At 47.9% G+C, this 16,765-nt stretch overlaps 1 protein-coding gene across 3 annotated transcripts in view; it reads right to left on the reverse strand.

Annotated features, from left to right (window-relative positions):
* Positions 1-678: 678 nt before the first annotated feature.
* The window catches only part of REEP1 (receptor accessory protein 1), a 110,178-nt gene continuing 94,091 nt past the window's right edge, over positions 679-16,765 (reverse strand). For all 3 annotated transcript variants that reach the window (XM_016136495.2, XM_036223961.1, XM_036223960.1), the window contains exons 6-9: positions 14,361-14,538; positions 10,200-10,235; positions 3,603-3,754; positions 679-1,252 (exon numbers count right to left, since the gene is read on the reverse strand). In XM_016136495.2, the coding sequence (XP_015991981.1) occupies positions 1,175-1,252; positions 3,603-3,754; positions 10,200-10,235; positions 14,361-14,538 (444 nt within the window). In that variant the 3' untranslated portion in view covers positions 679-1,174. The remainder of the gene's footprint in view (positions 1,253-3,602; positions 3,755-10,199; positions 10,236-14,360; positions 14,539-16,765) is intronic.

Consider the following 16,765-nt stretch of genomic DNA (forward strand, 5'->3'; position numbering starts at 1 on the left):
CATCCTGCATGAGCCAGGAAGAGAACAGAAAGGCAAAAGGCATGAGCCACAGCTGCCCATGAAGCTGAGCAGCAAGTCATATCCATAAAGATCTCAACCTCTAAAACCTTTCTAGAACCCAGCATTTTGATTGTTACACAGGTGTCTCAAATGTATTTTTACCGCATATCTGAAACAGCGTAGTTCTAGGTTTTTAAATTTGGTTCAATCGTTGGTTTTTGCTTAGTGTTCTCTGAAAGAAGGTGCTCAAATTGTAGGCTCCACCTGGAGAGATTAGTCACAGCACAGGTTACTATGATGAAGAAACAGTCATTTGTCAAGAACTTTAGAAGCACTCAAAATGATTCCTCACAACAGCTCTGCAAGTCCGCATCCCTGAGCAGCTTTACCAAGGGGGAGCCACCTGCCTGTGGCAAATGGTAACCCCAAAAAGAACTCAGGAGCTCATCCTGAACCCAAGGGGAAAACAAGCTTCCCGTGATTCTTCTCTTATTCTAGGCTGCGCCCCTGACCTCATTACAGTCATCTGTCACTAAAATATTGTCTCTCTTCATTCTAAACCTATGATACTGAAGTTTATGGACCATCGTCCTGTAGGAAAAGGGATAGTTTACTGGAGTTGTATTTGGAAGCTTTACAAGCACATCTAAGACATTCTCTAGAATCAAAAAATTTTTACCCTTCTGTTTCAGCAGTTTTCTTATATTATCAGAACCTCTGGCAGCCCTTGCAAGTTCATTATATTAAGCCAAAAGCCATAAATATGTACACTGTAGTCCAAAGTATTAGTACCAAGAACAAAAAAAGTTTTAAAAAATTGATGTTTGCATTTACAAGACTAAAAAGGAAATATGCAACAAATAAATTACAAATGTACATCTCAATAGTGTGGGGGTGATTCTTTTATGTTTCTAAAAACATTACTATCTGTAATGACAATCCAATTGTGGAAATCGCACCTCCCCCCACTCACTACCTTTCCTTTAGCCTCTCCCCAGCAAAATAAAGGGAAAAACAAGTATCTTAAAAGTGGAAGAGGGGAGAGAGAAAAAAGGCCAAGTCTGTGAGGCTGCACACTCAAAGCACACCAGCTTGCAGATTTCTGTTTTTGTGAATAGCTCTTTAAGGCAGAGAAGAAACATTCTGTGTATCCGGTGCTGTTGGCTCATCTCACTCACGTGGTTTCAGTGGCGGAGGATGAGGTACTTTTCTTCCTGAAGCGAGATCGAGATCGAAGGATTCTAGGCGGTGCCTGCCAGAGAAAACAGAAAAAGGCATCCTTCAATTTGGCATAAACATGGAGTCTTTTGAGGACAGCACCTGAATGGGTTTGTGTTGAGATATCTAGTTCCTTTGGCTAAATGCACATGTGTGTGACACAGCTGGCCGGGGCTGGGGGCTCGCTCTGAGTTTCCACAATAGAATCAGTCACTTCCCAAGCATCTCCAAGAAGCTGAGCCAACAGACGTCGGTGCCTTCTTTGTGCTCTCATAAGTCCCTGGGTCTCCGAGTGAATGACTGCGCAGGATGGCTAGTCTTTCTTGTTTTTGCCTTGGAGCAAAATGATCTTGGCAAGTGACTCAGCTGAGAGAAATGCCTCCTCATCTCTTCCCTTGTCTTTGTTATTTCTTTTAGGAACTGGTCTCATGTTTCTTGGTATATGCTTAAAAATTTCCATCGCCTAATTTCCAGTCCTCTTTCTAGATGTGAAATCCTTTAATGCACAGCAAACCATACAACAAAGAGAAACATTGTCTTGAAAGGATTTTCTCCTAGCATAGCACTCAAGGAGATTCACACAAGGGGCCCAACCTATCCTCAACCCATGTTTCTGTCCACTCCTCTGTACTCAACTTCTTTATCTACATCAGGGGTTCCCAACCCTAGGGCCAGGGACCAGTACCAATCAGTGGTCTGTTAGGAATCGGGCTGCATGGCAGGAGGTGAGTGAAGCTTCATCTGTATTTGCAGCTGCTCCCTGGCACTAGCATCACCAACCCAACTCCACCTCAGATCATCAGGCATTAGGTTCTCATAGGAGCACTGGTCTCTGGTGCCAAAAAGGTTTGGGACCACTGATCTATATAACACTGTCCTTTCATACTCATACCTCTATTCCTTCTGACTAGCAGCCCTTCCTCCCTTTTCTGTCTTGCTATTTCTAGTCCTCTGACCCAGCGCAAGTCGCTCCTGAGCTCCCTGTACTCCCAAGGCCCAGTCACACACAACCCGGATTGTCACCTCCTTTGTTCTCGTGGTTTGCACATTAGAGGCCATAGGAGGACTCTGCACCCATGGCAGGTGTGTTTGTTTCCCCCGTCCACTTCCTGAGGACAGGTCCAAGTTCACCATCATTTCCCAGTGCTACCCAGTGACCAGCAGGCACACAGGGTAGGGGGTGGGGGTGGGAGTGGGTGGGTGGTGGGGGAACATAAGGCCCAGGCATTCCACATCCTGAGTCTTCACACTATACCTTTACAACTAGGAAATATTTATCAGCCACCTCTGAACAGAGAATAATAGAAGAATCAGTAAACCTACGCCAATCAGTAACCTGCCTCAAGCTATTTAACAGTAAAGCAGCTTGTGGGGCTTTAAGAAACAAAAACATAATGGCACAAACCATCAGGCCCTAGAATGATTTTGGCACTTTCCTTACCAGCCCTCTCCTCATCTTGGAGCTGCCCAGGCAGTAATGGACTCCTCGAGCAGTTTCCATAACCAGATCAACTTTTACCAAAACCTGTAACTTCAAAAGTGACCCACAAGTGCCCCACCTCGGGAAGGAATCTTATGGCCCTAGGTACATCGAGATGCTAATAACTACAGTCCTAGGGTGAACAGCAACTATAGGCCACTGTGTTTGTGTAGGGGACTCTTTCAATGCATTTCCTCATCTGGGTATCCTGGGGTCACAGTATTCAGCAGACAGAGAATAGGAGAGGCAACATAAGGGGATAGAGAGGAAGGCTCTGGAGTCCCCCAAATCTCCTGGCCCCGCACCTAAGCCCAAGGCTGGTGACGTCCTACCCACATCACAGAGCAAGGCCCGTAAGGCTCTAGGCTTGGCCCTCCTGCTGCAAAACTTCATCTACATTTATAACTGGCAATAGTACATATATCCAGTGTATTGTTTTGGATGATTTTAAAAAGGCTGTGCCCCTTTAATAACATTTTCTGAGTATCTATTTTGTACCAGGCACTATGTGTCTTAGAGATGCGGTAATAACAAGCTTATTTATAAAACCTTGTCAAATAACACATTCTGAGTTTTTCATTCCCCCCAATACTCATTTGGGTTGCTTTTCACTCACGTATCTTAGGTTAGCAGTTAATTTTTTTTTTTTAAATTTAAACACTATATCCCATCTCACATTTCTAAATAAAATTAGTAGGGTCTTTTTTGCCCCTCGGCAGTTAGCTGGGTGCTACCCAGGGCTTGCCCTGCCTTTTGATGGAGAGAGATCGCCCCACCTCGGGCACTCACTCAGGGGATGCTGGGTGCAGTCCCCAAGAGGTGCTGCTCCCAGAACCCACAGATCTCCAGGGTGAAGCCCTTATGCAAACGCATGCTCCAAGCCACAGGCCCAGATGCCGTGTACCTCCAGGGGGATCTCCGTCTTTCGCAGTGTCTTATACTTGTACATGAAATCCAGCAGGTCTTCCTCCTCCTCATCAGAAAACGCCAGTGGGTTTTGGACCTGGTGGGGCTCCCATGCCTTCACACCACCCTCATTCACCTCTCCCTCAACCACTTAATGTTCATTTACAATCTACACAGAGGAAACAAAGTATATCAAAGAGAGGTCAGTGTAGAACGGAGCAAGGAAGGGCAGGCAACGGCAAGGTTAGGCACACAGCACGAAAAGCCAGGCCTGTTAGGACAGCTGAGGTCCCTCTGTCTGAAAAAGCAGCCAGTATCCTCTGAGGATCCTGAAGGGGGATCTGGGATTATAAGGGTACAACTGTGAGACTAGCCGCAGGGAAGCGGGCAGGCATGCTTTCATGGAAGAAGAAAGATGCTATTTAACTGAGATGTGTCAAACCCTGCAGCTTAGACCTGTGACCACACCAGAAAAATGCCAGGGGAAGGGGAGGGCAGGGACTCTCTTCTAGAAAGGAGAGTGACAGTGATTTCAAGAGGGGAATAGAACAGTTTTCTCTATTTTGTATACAAGCACTGTAGACATTGCATTACACTTGCATATTCAGCTCAAAGCACTGTTTAAGAGACAGGATATAAAATGTCAGGATGCCTCACAGAGAAACTTAAGCAAAATTATGTAGATTTTTCATTACAAAGCCTGAGTCCTTCCTAGAGAAGCAACTAGCCTAGTGGAAGGAGAATCTAGTCCCTCCCCTCAAAAATGACGGCAATATTCCTGTTTTAGTCTTCCTTGACTAATCCACAGGAAAAGCTCCAGAATTAATGACATGAATCATTGAATGCACAGTAATTTTTTTAAAATGGTCAATGCTGAGCATATTTCATGTTATCTGGCCAGACAGTCCTATCTTAGTCATATATTTCCTGCTCATACCCAGCCTATCTGACACCCATAGACATATGTCTCTATATAAATTATTTTTACCTAGAATCTCACGGCAAAGAGCCTGGGGGGCCTCAGAGCATCTGGTCCAACCACCCTGAGGCCTACAGATAGAAACCAGAGTTCTTTCTGGACAGCCCTCTACTGCTCCTAAAAATATCTTCAGCCATCAAATGTGTTCTCTCCATCAAAAGGGGACTTACTAGACTATAAAAGCACCAGGTGTGGGTTAAGTAAAACTAACAACCAAACCTTCACCTTGAGCAACCTTCCCAGTTATCGCTGCTGTGCTCCCCAACAGCCAGAGGGAGGCAGCACAAGAGCACAGTTGTCTTAACCACGAATTTCAACGCTAAATTGTAGGCTGGGAGTGACCTTCTCCGAAAGCATCCTAGTAACGGCCAAGCCGAGATTATTAACCTTCCTTTGATTATTTTTTCTGTGTATCCCCCAGCCTGTTTACTCTGGGTTTAGCTTATCCTCTGGTCCCGTCCCTACCCAAATCAGGTGCACCCTGTAGACTAACAAACACAAAAGACTGGCAACCCCAGAGAGGTCTCCCCAAATATTTTGGCCCTCCCAGGCCTCCCCACTCCTTCACTCTGACACCACGCGGACTCAGTACCACAGGGCTTGTACTGTCTGCCCTGGTTCTCATGTCAGTCTCATTGCCTCAGCCCTACAGGAAGCGTCTCGAACATGGCAGATCCTCCCTTGGTCACTCTGAACACTTGACCCAGGGCTTAGCACACAGTTGGCCACTTGGCCACTGAACTAGGTAAAATACTGATATCATTTTAGAGAGCTCAGCTCTTGTCCCAATCAAAGTTCGATTCTCATCCATAAGAAAATTTTGTCTGGGCACAGATACCTCCTGCCTGAGGGAGTTAAAAAAGACAGAAGCCCTCAGACCAGGGCAGAAACTGCAGAAGCAGCCAGGCCAGCTCAGCCCCAGCCAGAAGCCCTGCATCCTGGGAGCAGACCTGGGGACCGGTTTTAGTCTGTGCCTCTGCATATACAGTTGCCGCTAAATCCAGGTCCAGGGCTTTCTCCGTACTAATCATTCTGGGGTTCCGAAGGCAGTACAGAGTCACCATAAGATCCTCAGGTACCAAACATTTCAGTCTGCTCACCGAGTCTGGATTCACTGAGACTGAGCAATGAACTCGCACATTACCGAAATCATCATCATCATCATCATCATCATCATCATCCCCACCTCTACTACCTCAGGACTAAAACCAAAATGGCTTTGAGTTTGTTCTCCACTGCACACATGAGCACCGGCTAAGGGGTAGGAGAGAAGTGCCCCTCTGGCTGATTAGGAATGATGGGTCAAGGGGAACCCAGATATCTAGACAGGAATAGAAAACAAGCATTCAACTCAGCACAGGCTGGGAGCAAATGAGGCTGGTTTGGGCAGCTCAGGGGGCCAGAAGTATCCTCAGATGGAAGCCACAGAGAGAGCTTACTAAAAAGAGAGGAACCCCACTGATCAATATGTTTGCTGAGGGTTTCCACCAAGAATGTTGTTTGTAATATCTTGCCTTACTCTTAGGACCCATGAGAATAAACATTTGGAACAAGCTAAGCCTCTGAGCTTCTGGTTGGCTATTGTGTTGTGACACTGAATCTCTTGACTGTGTTTCCCTCTTTGCATTGGCTGCAAGGTCACCCAGCCTCTTTGACAGTGCACAACTTTATGGCATGCATTTAAAATTTTCTTCTCACCTCTTCCTCTCTCTCACTTGCCTATTTCCTTTCCCCCAAACTTCATTATTCTTACTTTGGTTTGATCTATCATCTGTATTTCTGCAGGGGACTGAAATCCTTTCAAGAACAATGAATACTATAAATAAATAAACACCACAGAACATGGTCCCACTAAGATGGGCACAAGGACGAAGATGAGGATGAGTGGCTGAGCAGGGTGTTGCTACCCACATCTGAATATTCATATGGCTCCTGGAGACAACTTGTAGGGGAGGAGTGTCTCTTATGGAAAGTCATGACCACAAGAAACACCTCCAAACTTCAGGTGATGGCATCCAGGGCCTGTGCCTGCAGAGCTGCCACCATAGTGCCTGAGGCTGGGGGTAGGGGGGACTCGAGGAAAGGGCAGGGGCTCCTCTTATTTTCCACAGTAGGGGAGTTAGTGTGTGGCCCTGGCCGACATTCTGTATTAGCAAACATGTCTGAAGGGCTACTGTAGGCTGGGAAGCAGTTCCATCTCTTTTCTCTGTGAGGAGGGCAGGGAGGGAGAAATTGGTAGAGACTCCTAGCCCTGAAAGAGCCAGCAGATCTAATGGCACTGAGCCCTTAGAACTCCTACCCCAGCAGACAGCAGAACAAGCCCTGGGTTAGTAAATACATCTCACACAGCACACGTGAGCAGGAGCATTAACAGAAGTCAGCAAATGTGTCTGGAAAAGAGCACGCCCATCCGGAACACTTACATCCAGGTCCAACAGTCACCGAGGAGAAAGAAAAGAATACTCTGTTAGGGTAAGGTCTTTGGAGATGAAACACACACCTGTGTGAGCATGCATGTACATGCATATGAATAGGCACACACACTTGCTTCCCACGCTCTAAACCTTGGACAGCGCCTGCTGCTGTCAGAGGAAATATACAGCCCAGGCCACACTCAAGTCAAACACCTCCACCCCAACTGAGAGAGTAAATAGAGATGACTTTGCCTTTTAAAACAATGTTCTACACACTTGATTTAAAACACGCACATACAAATACACATACAGAAAAAAAAAATCTGTGATTCATTCCAAGCAGTAGTACGGAGTTCAGTTCTATATTACAATAAGGTAGGTAGAGAGAAAAGATGGGGAAAAGGGAAGTAGGGGCAGGAGAGAGAGGACAGAAACAGAGAAAAGGAGTATGCAGGAAATAACAGGGAGTCGACTGACAGGGGGTGGGCAGGAACGAAGGAGAACTCTTGCAATCTGAAATCAGATGAAAATCAATTCAGGGGACCAGCAGAGCCCTCTGACCAAAGCATCTGTGACCCCCTGAAATCCTCTCTCAGGGGATCACTGCCTGAGAGTTGACCACCAGCCCCAGGTTTGAGACAAACGTCCCCCAACACCACCTGTTGACACTTAGCACCCAGCACCCTTCAATGCAAAGATGGTCAAATCTGTAAGGGCCCCTGGGACATCTTAGTTCAACTCCACCATTTTGCAGAGGGGGCAGAAGCCTGAGAGTGGAGGGGCTTTCCCACACCCACAGAGGGAAGTGGTGTAGATGAATCAACAGCCAGTTCCTTGCAAGCAGACCTTAGGGAAGGGAAAGAACTCCAGAGTACTGAGTGTTAAGAGGGCCCCAAAAAAGGGAGGCTAGGTTGAAAGGCTCCAGATCACAACTTGGGCAGGGCTACCCCAGCCTGAGGCTTCCTCTGAGCCCCACCTGCTGCCCTTTCCCCAATAAACTGGCCTTGTGCTAGCAGGTCCCTGGGAGAGCAAATGCTACTAAATTCCCAGAGTCCACTGCAATTCTGTTTGCATGCACTGGAAATGTGGCTTCTGATTATGAAACACCAGGTGTCATGTGAGGTGAGGGATTCCCAGAGAGAGGCACAGAACAGTTCCATGAAGAAAGAATGGAGGAGAAGGCAGTTTTACTCTCCCTGGTCCCCCAAATGACAACATCTCAGAATTAGAGGCTTTCCGAATGGCTCACGGAATTTACAAACTCAAAATTTTAAAGAGTGAATTGATTGATAGAAATAACAACAGTTGTCTGAGGCCACTGGGACTGCATGGTTATTCCCCATGAACTAGTATATCCACAAAGCCAAAGTTAGGTCCTAGTGCTGGAAGTAGCTGCATGCAGCCCTTCTCTCTCTCCCTCCCTCCCTTCCACCCTTCCTTCCTTCCTTCCTTTGGATATAATTGACAGATAACATTGTATTCATTTTTAGTGTATAACTTAATAATCATACATATATATTACATTTATATTTAATATGTGTCTATATATACATATACATGTGTGTGTGTATGTGTATGTGTGTGTGTGTGTACACCCTTCTGATTCTGATGTGGATCAGGAGCTCCCCAAGGGACACATGGCTAGGAAGATGGTCTCCATTGTCCCGTTGCTCAGTTCAAAATGGGCTATGACTTCCCAAACCCCCAAGTCTTCTGTAGACCTTAGAAATAATTGGCATTGAGAAGCCTTAAAAGTGAAGAAAGAATGAGAAAACAGGATTCTTCTTATGACTCAGCTTCACATCCTTCTGCTCTTTACCTATGTGGGAGGGATGTGCCATGCCATCAGGGCTGGTGGCACAGGCAGCAACAGGCACTGCGCACACCTGCCCCTCACACCAGCAGGCAGCTGTAGGCCAGGGTGACCCCTCTTGCCTTCTAAGCCAAAGCCAGCTCTCTCATGTAGGGAGCACTCCACAGGGATGGAAGGCAGGCTGGTTTGGTCCAGCACCACTGTTAGTCCCTCAAGTGTCCAGTTAGGGTTAGGGAAACAGCAGGTCAGGACAGATCAAAATGGCCAACTGCGGGGTAGCCGTGGCTCTACCTAGCTGTCACTCACCCATGGGGAGGGCAGCGGCAGGAGTCTCTGTGCAGGACTAGGAGACCCCAGGCTTATCCTCTCTCCCTGAGGTTTCCTAGCTGCTGTGGGCTATAATTATCCGTCAAAACACCCTCCCACAGCCAATTTCACAACAGCACAGAGAGGAGGAAGTAGGGATCTCTGTCTCTCTTTTAAGATAAGGCTCAGCTGAGGCTCAGGGTGGTTAGATGATCCACACGTGGCTACACAGCTAGTAAGTGGCAAAGCAGGACCAGGGCTCCCTGGTGACAGCAGGACCAAAACCTTGGGACTGCCAGGCTTCCTCACTGCCAAGGCCATGGATGAGTTCCTGTGTCCTCATCACTCACAGCAGAAGGAAACATGACCCTTATTTTAAAATATCCCCACACATTCTTCGCTTCTTCTCCCTCCAAAAGGTGGAGATTAATTCCCCCCTTCCCCCCGAGTATGGGCTGGACTTAATGACTCACTTCCAACAAATATTAACAAGGCAGAAGTGGTGGTGTGTGACTCCAGAGACTGAGTCCTAAAGGTACCATGACTTCGCACATGCACATGCGCTCGCGCGCACTCGCTCTCTCTCTCTCTCTCTCTCTCTCTCTCTCTCTCTCTCTCGCTCTCGCTCTCGCTCTCGCTCTCGCTCTCTCTCTCTCATTCACTCTGATCATTCACTCTGGGTGAAGCTAGATGCCATGTTGTTAGGATGCTCAAGCAATCCTAGAGAAGCCCATGTGGTAAGAAACTGAGGCCTCCGGCCAATAGCCATGAGAGAGACATCTTGGAAGTGGATTCTCCAGGCTCAGTCAAGCCTTCAGATGACTGCAGCCCTGGCTGACATCTTGACTACAACTCTTGAGAGACCTGAGCCCGCACTACCTGAGTAAGCTGCTACCAAATTCCTGGTCTGCCCATACTCTAAGATAATACAGGTTTGCTATTTTAAGGAGTTAACCTCCTGAGCCCTCCCCACCAGACCATGCAGCTGAAAGGGAGCCCCAAGGTCAGGTGACAGCTCATGGTTAGAACCTCCTCTAGAGGCAGGAGTACAGCACGCTGCAGAGAGGCCGGCTGCTTACTCACCTTTCCGGGTCCTGCAGGTAGAGCAGCAGGTACACACTGTAGGGATGGGACACCATCAGTGACAACCCCCACTTGACAGCAATCAGCCCCAGGAAAACAGGAGGGCCCAGTGAAGTTTGGGATCTTAGTGTGTTCAATATAGAGGCCCCAGGAATGTGGGTCTTTATAGAGACACTAAGGTGGGAGAGGGGACCGTTCCAGATTCAGCTTCTTCTTGGGGACTAGAAAATGCCCTTGCCTGGCCTATGGACGTCAGTCCTTGTACCCTACAGCCCTAAGGAAGGTGGGAGCTAGGGTCAAAGTTTCCTCTGGGAAGTAACTCCAACCATCTCTGCCCAGATGCCTCTCCCCTCTACAGCTTCCAGGTCAGAATGACCTCTAGAAAACCTCGGACAGACCTCTGACCCCCCCAGAGTGCTTAGTGTCTGGCCATTGGATCGAAGACCTAACTGGCTGCCGCTTTGCTCACTCCACTGGTCGTGGTGCGCGTCCAGGGCTTAGCATACAGCCAGCGCTCACTAAATACATGCTGAGTGTCTATAAGTTCATGGAAGGCAAGGATCACTCTTTCGACTTCTTACCCTTCCTGGGCTCCAATGCTAGGCTTTCCATAGATGGTGTCTGACAAAATACCCCCCAGTACATTCTGTAGGGAGGGCAATGTGTTCTTGCAAACTCCATATTGTTATTTTGCACAATGGGCATACATTTTTATTTTACATAACTCGTTACATAGTATCTCCTTCTGTTTGTACTTTTTTCACTAGGTATCATGTTTTCAAGATCTACCTGTATGTACATTGGAACCATTGCTTCCCATGACTGTGTACAACTGCATGGGGTTAGCCTCCGCCTCTTACCTGTCCTCTCCCAGGTTGCCTTCAACTCCTGCCACCTGTCCAGGGTTTGCGAACTATCTTGTTTGCTCTCCTCACAACCCTGAGATACAGGCTGAAGAGGGATTATTTGTGGCCTTTTTACAGAGGAGAAAGCTTAAGGGAACTGGCCTCATTTCCTGTGTCAGCGTCAAATCCTCTGGTAGTGACCCTCTGGGCTATCATTCTGAGAAAGGTTTTGAGGCTGAATCTAGGCCCAGTGGGAACAATTGTGCTGACTGCTTAGTGATATCTGCCTCACTGTGTTGCATTTGCTGTCTCTGCACAGGTCCAGTGTCACCCAGCCAGGACGGAAGCCCAGACATGGGCCCTTTGCCCTACCCAACCATGCTTGATGTCCAAAGCCCACACTGGGGGCTGGGAAGGCATGCCAAGCCCTGTGTGGCTGGGCCTCCTTTGCTAAACCTCCTCCCAGGCATCCCACCCCTCAACTCAGGGGTTATGACTGCCCCAGAGCCTCTGATCTGGGTGCTTTGCCCCATGCTCAGGCCCTGGGCCATCTTTCACCTGTCTTTCTTTCTGAGATAATTTTAGGCCCCAGAACAGCTGGGATGAGGGACACATGGCCCTGTCCTCCCTGCTGGGTCAGCACCTCCTTTCTCTGCCCCCGGAAACCACAGGTGCCCAGGGCGAGCAATGAGGAGAGCTGGGTCACATGGCAGCACAACGGGTTCTCTGGTTCCCCACGAACTCCACTTGCTTGGCCTACAGCCAGAGCACTCCCCGCTGCCTCCCTGGGGCGTGGCAGAGGACAGGGCTGCTAATGGAGGGCAGTAGGGCCAACACCAACGCAAATCATCCCAAACTCTTTTCTACCTGGTGCTGGTCTGGGAAGATGTTCAAAGGCCAGGGGACACCTCCCATCAACTTTTAGATCCCACCAGGTTTCTCACTTTCCCAATTCTGAGGCTGACCTAAAAAACCCATGAAGGAGGCCTGGATGCTTGTCCTGTATGGCCTCAGCACGACCTCTCTGAGCCTGCTTCCTCTGCTTGGTTCACCTCTATAATGACAACATACAATCTTAGAGGGAAAGGGACTACGGGGGCACCTATGTCTACTTCCCAGCCAAAGCAGGAATCTCTCCCTAGAGCCTCAGTTGATCATGCAGCTTTGCTTTGGGCCCTTCCAATGTCAGAGATCTTGCTACCTCACAAGGTGGCTCATTTCTCTTCTGGACGCTTTCACATTACAAAGTGCTTTTGTAGATGAGTTGAATAACAACAAGAACAATAATCGCAACTACTGCACAGAGTGCCAGGCGTGATCCTAAGCCCTTTTACAGGGATTATTTCATTGAATCCTCATAACAACCCCACAGATAGGAATTATCATTCCTCATGCATCGATGAGGGAATAAATGCTTTGTCCAGGTCACATAGCCAGTAAGCAGTTCCCTCTTGGAACTTTACACCATTTATTCTTGCTCTGCCTTCTGGGCCTCATAGAACTAGGGCCCTTCTTTCTTCCAAATGACAGCTTGCCTTTGAGGCTCAGTAGCCAGTGAGTTGACCAAGAGTGGAAACACCTGATTCCATTTCACATCCCTGTTTCTAGGGTAGTGCCTAGTAGGTCAGAAACTGTAGATGCTCAAGGAAACCTGGATGGTTGATGGGTGAGTAAACAGAGGGCACTGACCCAGGAGTCAGGAAGCTACAGAGAACACCACCGGTGGGTGACCCTGGTGACAATTCCCGTTTCTGGGCCTTCGTCTCTTTATTGGAAAATTAGAGTGTTAGACTGAGTGATACCTGAGGTCCCCTGTCTGGACTTTTGGGATTCTATTCTTAGTTCTCCTGGGGTGGGTTCCCCAGAAGATAACCTCTCCCTGAGGTGGACACCCCCACCACCATGGCCAAGCCCTGACCTCCCCAAGTGTGCCAGGGTTAAAACATCTCCTTTCCAACAGAAAAGCCACAATCTTCAAACCTGGGGCTCAGTGAAGGAGGTTCCTTTACCGATGAGGAAACTGATAAACACCAGGACTGGATGTGAGGGTTCAACCTTACCTGCAGGGGAGCATGAGTCATCATTCTCAGGGCAGCCATAGGGCTCCTTCTTTCCCACCCACGGCTAAAACCTCCAAAAATCAAGTGGGTCTCTGGGGCTTGTGGCCAAGGTGCCCCCAGCAGGCTGCACTTCGCAGCACACAGTCAGGGTTCAGGTGGCCTAGATGTCCCTGTTTGTAATGACAGGGCAGCCACCAGGCACATATCATAGCCACAGATTACAGAAAAGGCGCCCAATTCCCACCCTGAGGCTCAATTTCTCACCAAGGGTAAGAAGGAGAGGTGGCAATCCTGAACCGTCCCTTGCACTTTGTACCCCCTTCACCACGAACCGTTTGTTGGTAGTAGTGGTACTCAGCTCCTGAAAGCCAAGGTTCCCATATAGCCCCAAGGAATGGTCTGAGAAACTGTGAGTCCTGGCCCAGCTCCCTAGCCCCTAATCCATGCCCTTACCTTCCACAAACCTGAAACCCAATGATGGATCAGATGGCATCTCAACAGCATCACAACAGCATCACACGTCTAGGTCTTACCCCAGATTTAATGGATCTCTGGGAATGGACCTAGGACTTTGCATGTTTAACAAGATCCCCAGGTCAATCCCAATACAGGCACCCTCATGCCAAGAGTGTGATAAGCGGAGGTAGACATACAGCTTCTGTAAGGTCCTAGCCTCCCAAGGAATTAGACCTCAGAGCTTGTGTGGCCCTGGGCATATGGTGGCTGAGGCATGCATGGTAAGTGGAGGCTCAGGAATGGGAGGAAAGGGTAGAGTGAGAGAGAGGATAGGAAATGATCATGCAGAGAAAAAGGACTACGAGAGCTATAGGGTGGGTTGGAGGGGCAGTCTAGGTGTTCAAGACAGGTAAGCCCTCTAGGATTGAGGGGTCAGAGAGGAAGAGAACTGAGAAAGATGCCTTGGCCCAGTCCATCTGTGCTTGTTGCCCCTAGGTTTGGTCCAGATCCTACCACCCAATGCCCCCTGCAACCCCCCGAAGCAATCAGATGGAGGAAATGGGACCTTTTGGTGCAAATGACTGAACCCTACCCCCAATCAGACTCCTCAGCCCACCGTCCTGCCCTGGTCTGTGTAGTGCTCTGCTACTTGGCTGGCCTGACATGGACTGATGAATGTCTGTGTTGGTGGCAAGTCCACAGGTCAAGGGCCAGGTTACATGCCACGTGGTGGACTGGGCCTCTCTAAGTAAAAGTGAGGCCTATGAGGTAGAAAAGAGGGGAAGTAAAGCGACACCTACCTGAGCTGCCAGCACTTTCAGAAGCACTCCTGGACATCTTAGGCTGGCCATGTTTGCCGCTGGCCCGCCCAGACCCCGGCGGTGGGGGGCCTGAGGGAGCAGGGGCACCGTCTCCCCTAATGGTGGTGAGGTCTTGCATGCTGAAGCTCCGGAGTCTCTCCGATAAGGCACCCTGTCCCTGGATATAACATAGGAAGAGGCACACATCAGAGGCCTGACCCACAGGCCATGTGTAGTTGTGGGAGGCAGACATTGCAAAGGCCAACAGGGAGCTCTGACAGTCAGCGAGGTAAAAATCAAGACCTGGAAGAACTCTGTGGAGGGGCAGGTGCCCAGGGTACTTGCTGGAAACACTGAAGGTCAAAGTCTGGAATATTCCATGGCCTTCTGTGGAGCTCAGGAACTGCTCCCTGGGCTCTAGGCTCCTTCTTCCCTTTCAGGTGCCTCTAGATGATGAGCTGGAGCCTCAGACCCAGGGCCAATGACATGAGCACTGCCTGGAGTTCCTGCTCTCTAGGAGCTGTCTGCTGCATCTCTGGCTTTACATAAATAAAAAATCCCTATATAGCTACATTTTTCTCAGTTTCTAATACAAAAATCTTGTCAGAAAATCAAAATCTAATAATCTATGTGCCCAGTCCTTACTCTTTTTCAAAGGAAATGAAATACAGATAGTATTGCTAAATGCATGACAACAGCAATTTCTTTTATCTGCTCATGTCACTGTTTATGGGGCACATTTACTCCTACTGTTGCATTTGAGCTTCATAAAATACCCAAAGGGAATGAATCAGGAAGGAAAATATATATATATTTTTTTCACAAAACCCTGCTGACTGTAACCATTTTATATTCTGAGGAAGCTACAGAATTCATCTCGGGGGAAAATTCTTCTTTTGTTTAGGAAGCCAGATCAATCCATTACAGTTCTGAAAGGGCAGGTCCTTGCTGTCTGGATGAGAGAATCTGTGTCAGAGTGAAAAGGATCATCACGAAGGCTCAGGGACAGTGGCAGTGCTTTCCTGTGCCTCAGGGGTGGCAGACAGAGGACTGTTTTGGAGGGAGAAGGAAACTTGAGAGGGGGCAGAAGCTGGTAGGAGACTGCGATTGTTGCAAAATGAGTTGAGATTTGAGCAAAAGGTGACAGGCAAGTAACCACCAGGGAAATCAATAAACCCTGAGCACCTTCAGAAATACTGGAGGGTGTCAGACTTTTCACAGGTACACGGGAATGGTGGGGGATGGGAAAGGGGCACTTTTTTGCATAATGAGGAAAGAATGGTCCTAGAGGGCTAAAGGACATGTGACTTGACCCTCTCTCTTCCTCGCTACTCTCATCTGCAGAACATCCACATAGCAGGATGGTGGTAGGGGTCAAGTGATATGATGCCCATAAAAGTTATCAATTACAAAGCCCAATGCATATTAAGTATTCAAAAATGTCAACTATCAGGATGTTAGCTGCTGCTGCTGCCTAAGACACACAAGTTGCTGTTGAAACAAAAATATAGAAAGATCACTTCTGGCCAAACGACAAGGAGGGGCTTCAAGATTTCAAGGTCAAATCAATGATCAGGAACTAACTCCATCAATGTGTCTGCCAGCTCCTGCAAATGCTCAGCAAGGTGACTGAGAGGCAGGGGCAGCAGGCATCATACATGTCAATTTTAGCAAAGCCCTGAATTCCACTCCCAGAAACCAACCAACCTAGCTCCAATATTAGTAGCATCATGAAGACTGGAAGTGGCAGAAGTAAGGACAGAGGAGATCATAATAGCCTGGTATCAACCTAGTCCTGTTTCAGAGGAAACCATGGAAGCATAGATATAAGGCTCTTAAAAATGAATGAGCTATATCTGTTAAAAGAATCTGAGATGTTTAAAATAAAACTCTCATTGGTAAACCTCTCAGCCCTGCTCTGTCTCTACTCTGAACCCCATTTCCATTCGCTCTCCACAAACCCCATCCCACCCTGCCACTTCACCTCTGCTCTAGAAAACCTTCATTTTGTTATTCTGGAAACAACTAAAGGTTGTTCACTGGCATTTTGCAAAACTGGGTTCTCTATTTTAGAAAAATAAATTTGGATTCCCTAAGTTTGGAAAAGCTTGATACCATATTTTCCATAATTCAGTGAGCCACATTGCCATATAAAAAGCTTTGAGAAATTCTACAGTATTTTGGGTTAACCTAGTATATCCCAAACATACTTGACCACAGTGGGATATACTGTTAGTTGACCACTTGATCTTAGCCAAAAGGCTGAGACATGATTAATCATCCAAAAATCATTCCAACTCCATTCTTGAAATGTTGGGGGAAAAAACAGATTTCCCAACCTCCCTTATAACTATGACAGTTATGTGATGCAGTTCTGGCCAATGGGAGGTGAGGGGGAATCTGTT

This window comes from Rousettus aegyptiacus, unplaced genomic scaffold (assembly GCF_014176215.1).
Source record: "Rousettus aegyptiacus isolate mRouAeg1 unplaced genomic scaffold, mRouAeg1.p scaffold_m13_p_7, whole genome shotgun sequence".
In the NCBI taxonomy this organism is placed as follows: Eukaryota; Metazoa; Chordata; class Mammalia; order Chiroptera; family Pteropodidae; genus Rousettus; species Rousettus aegyptiacus.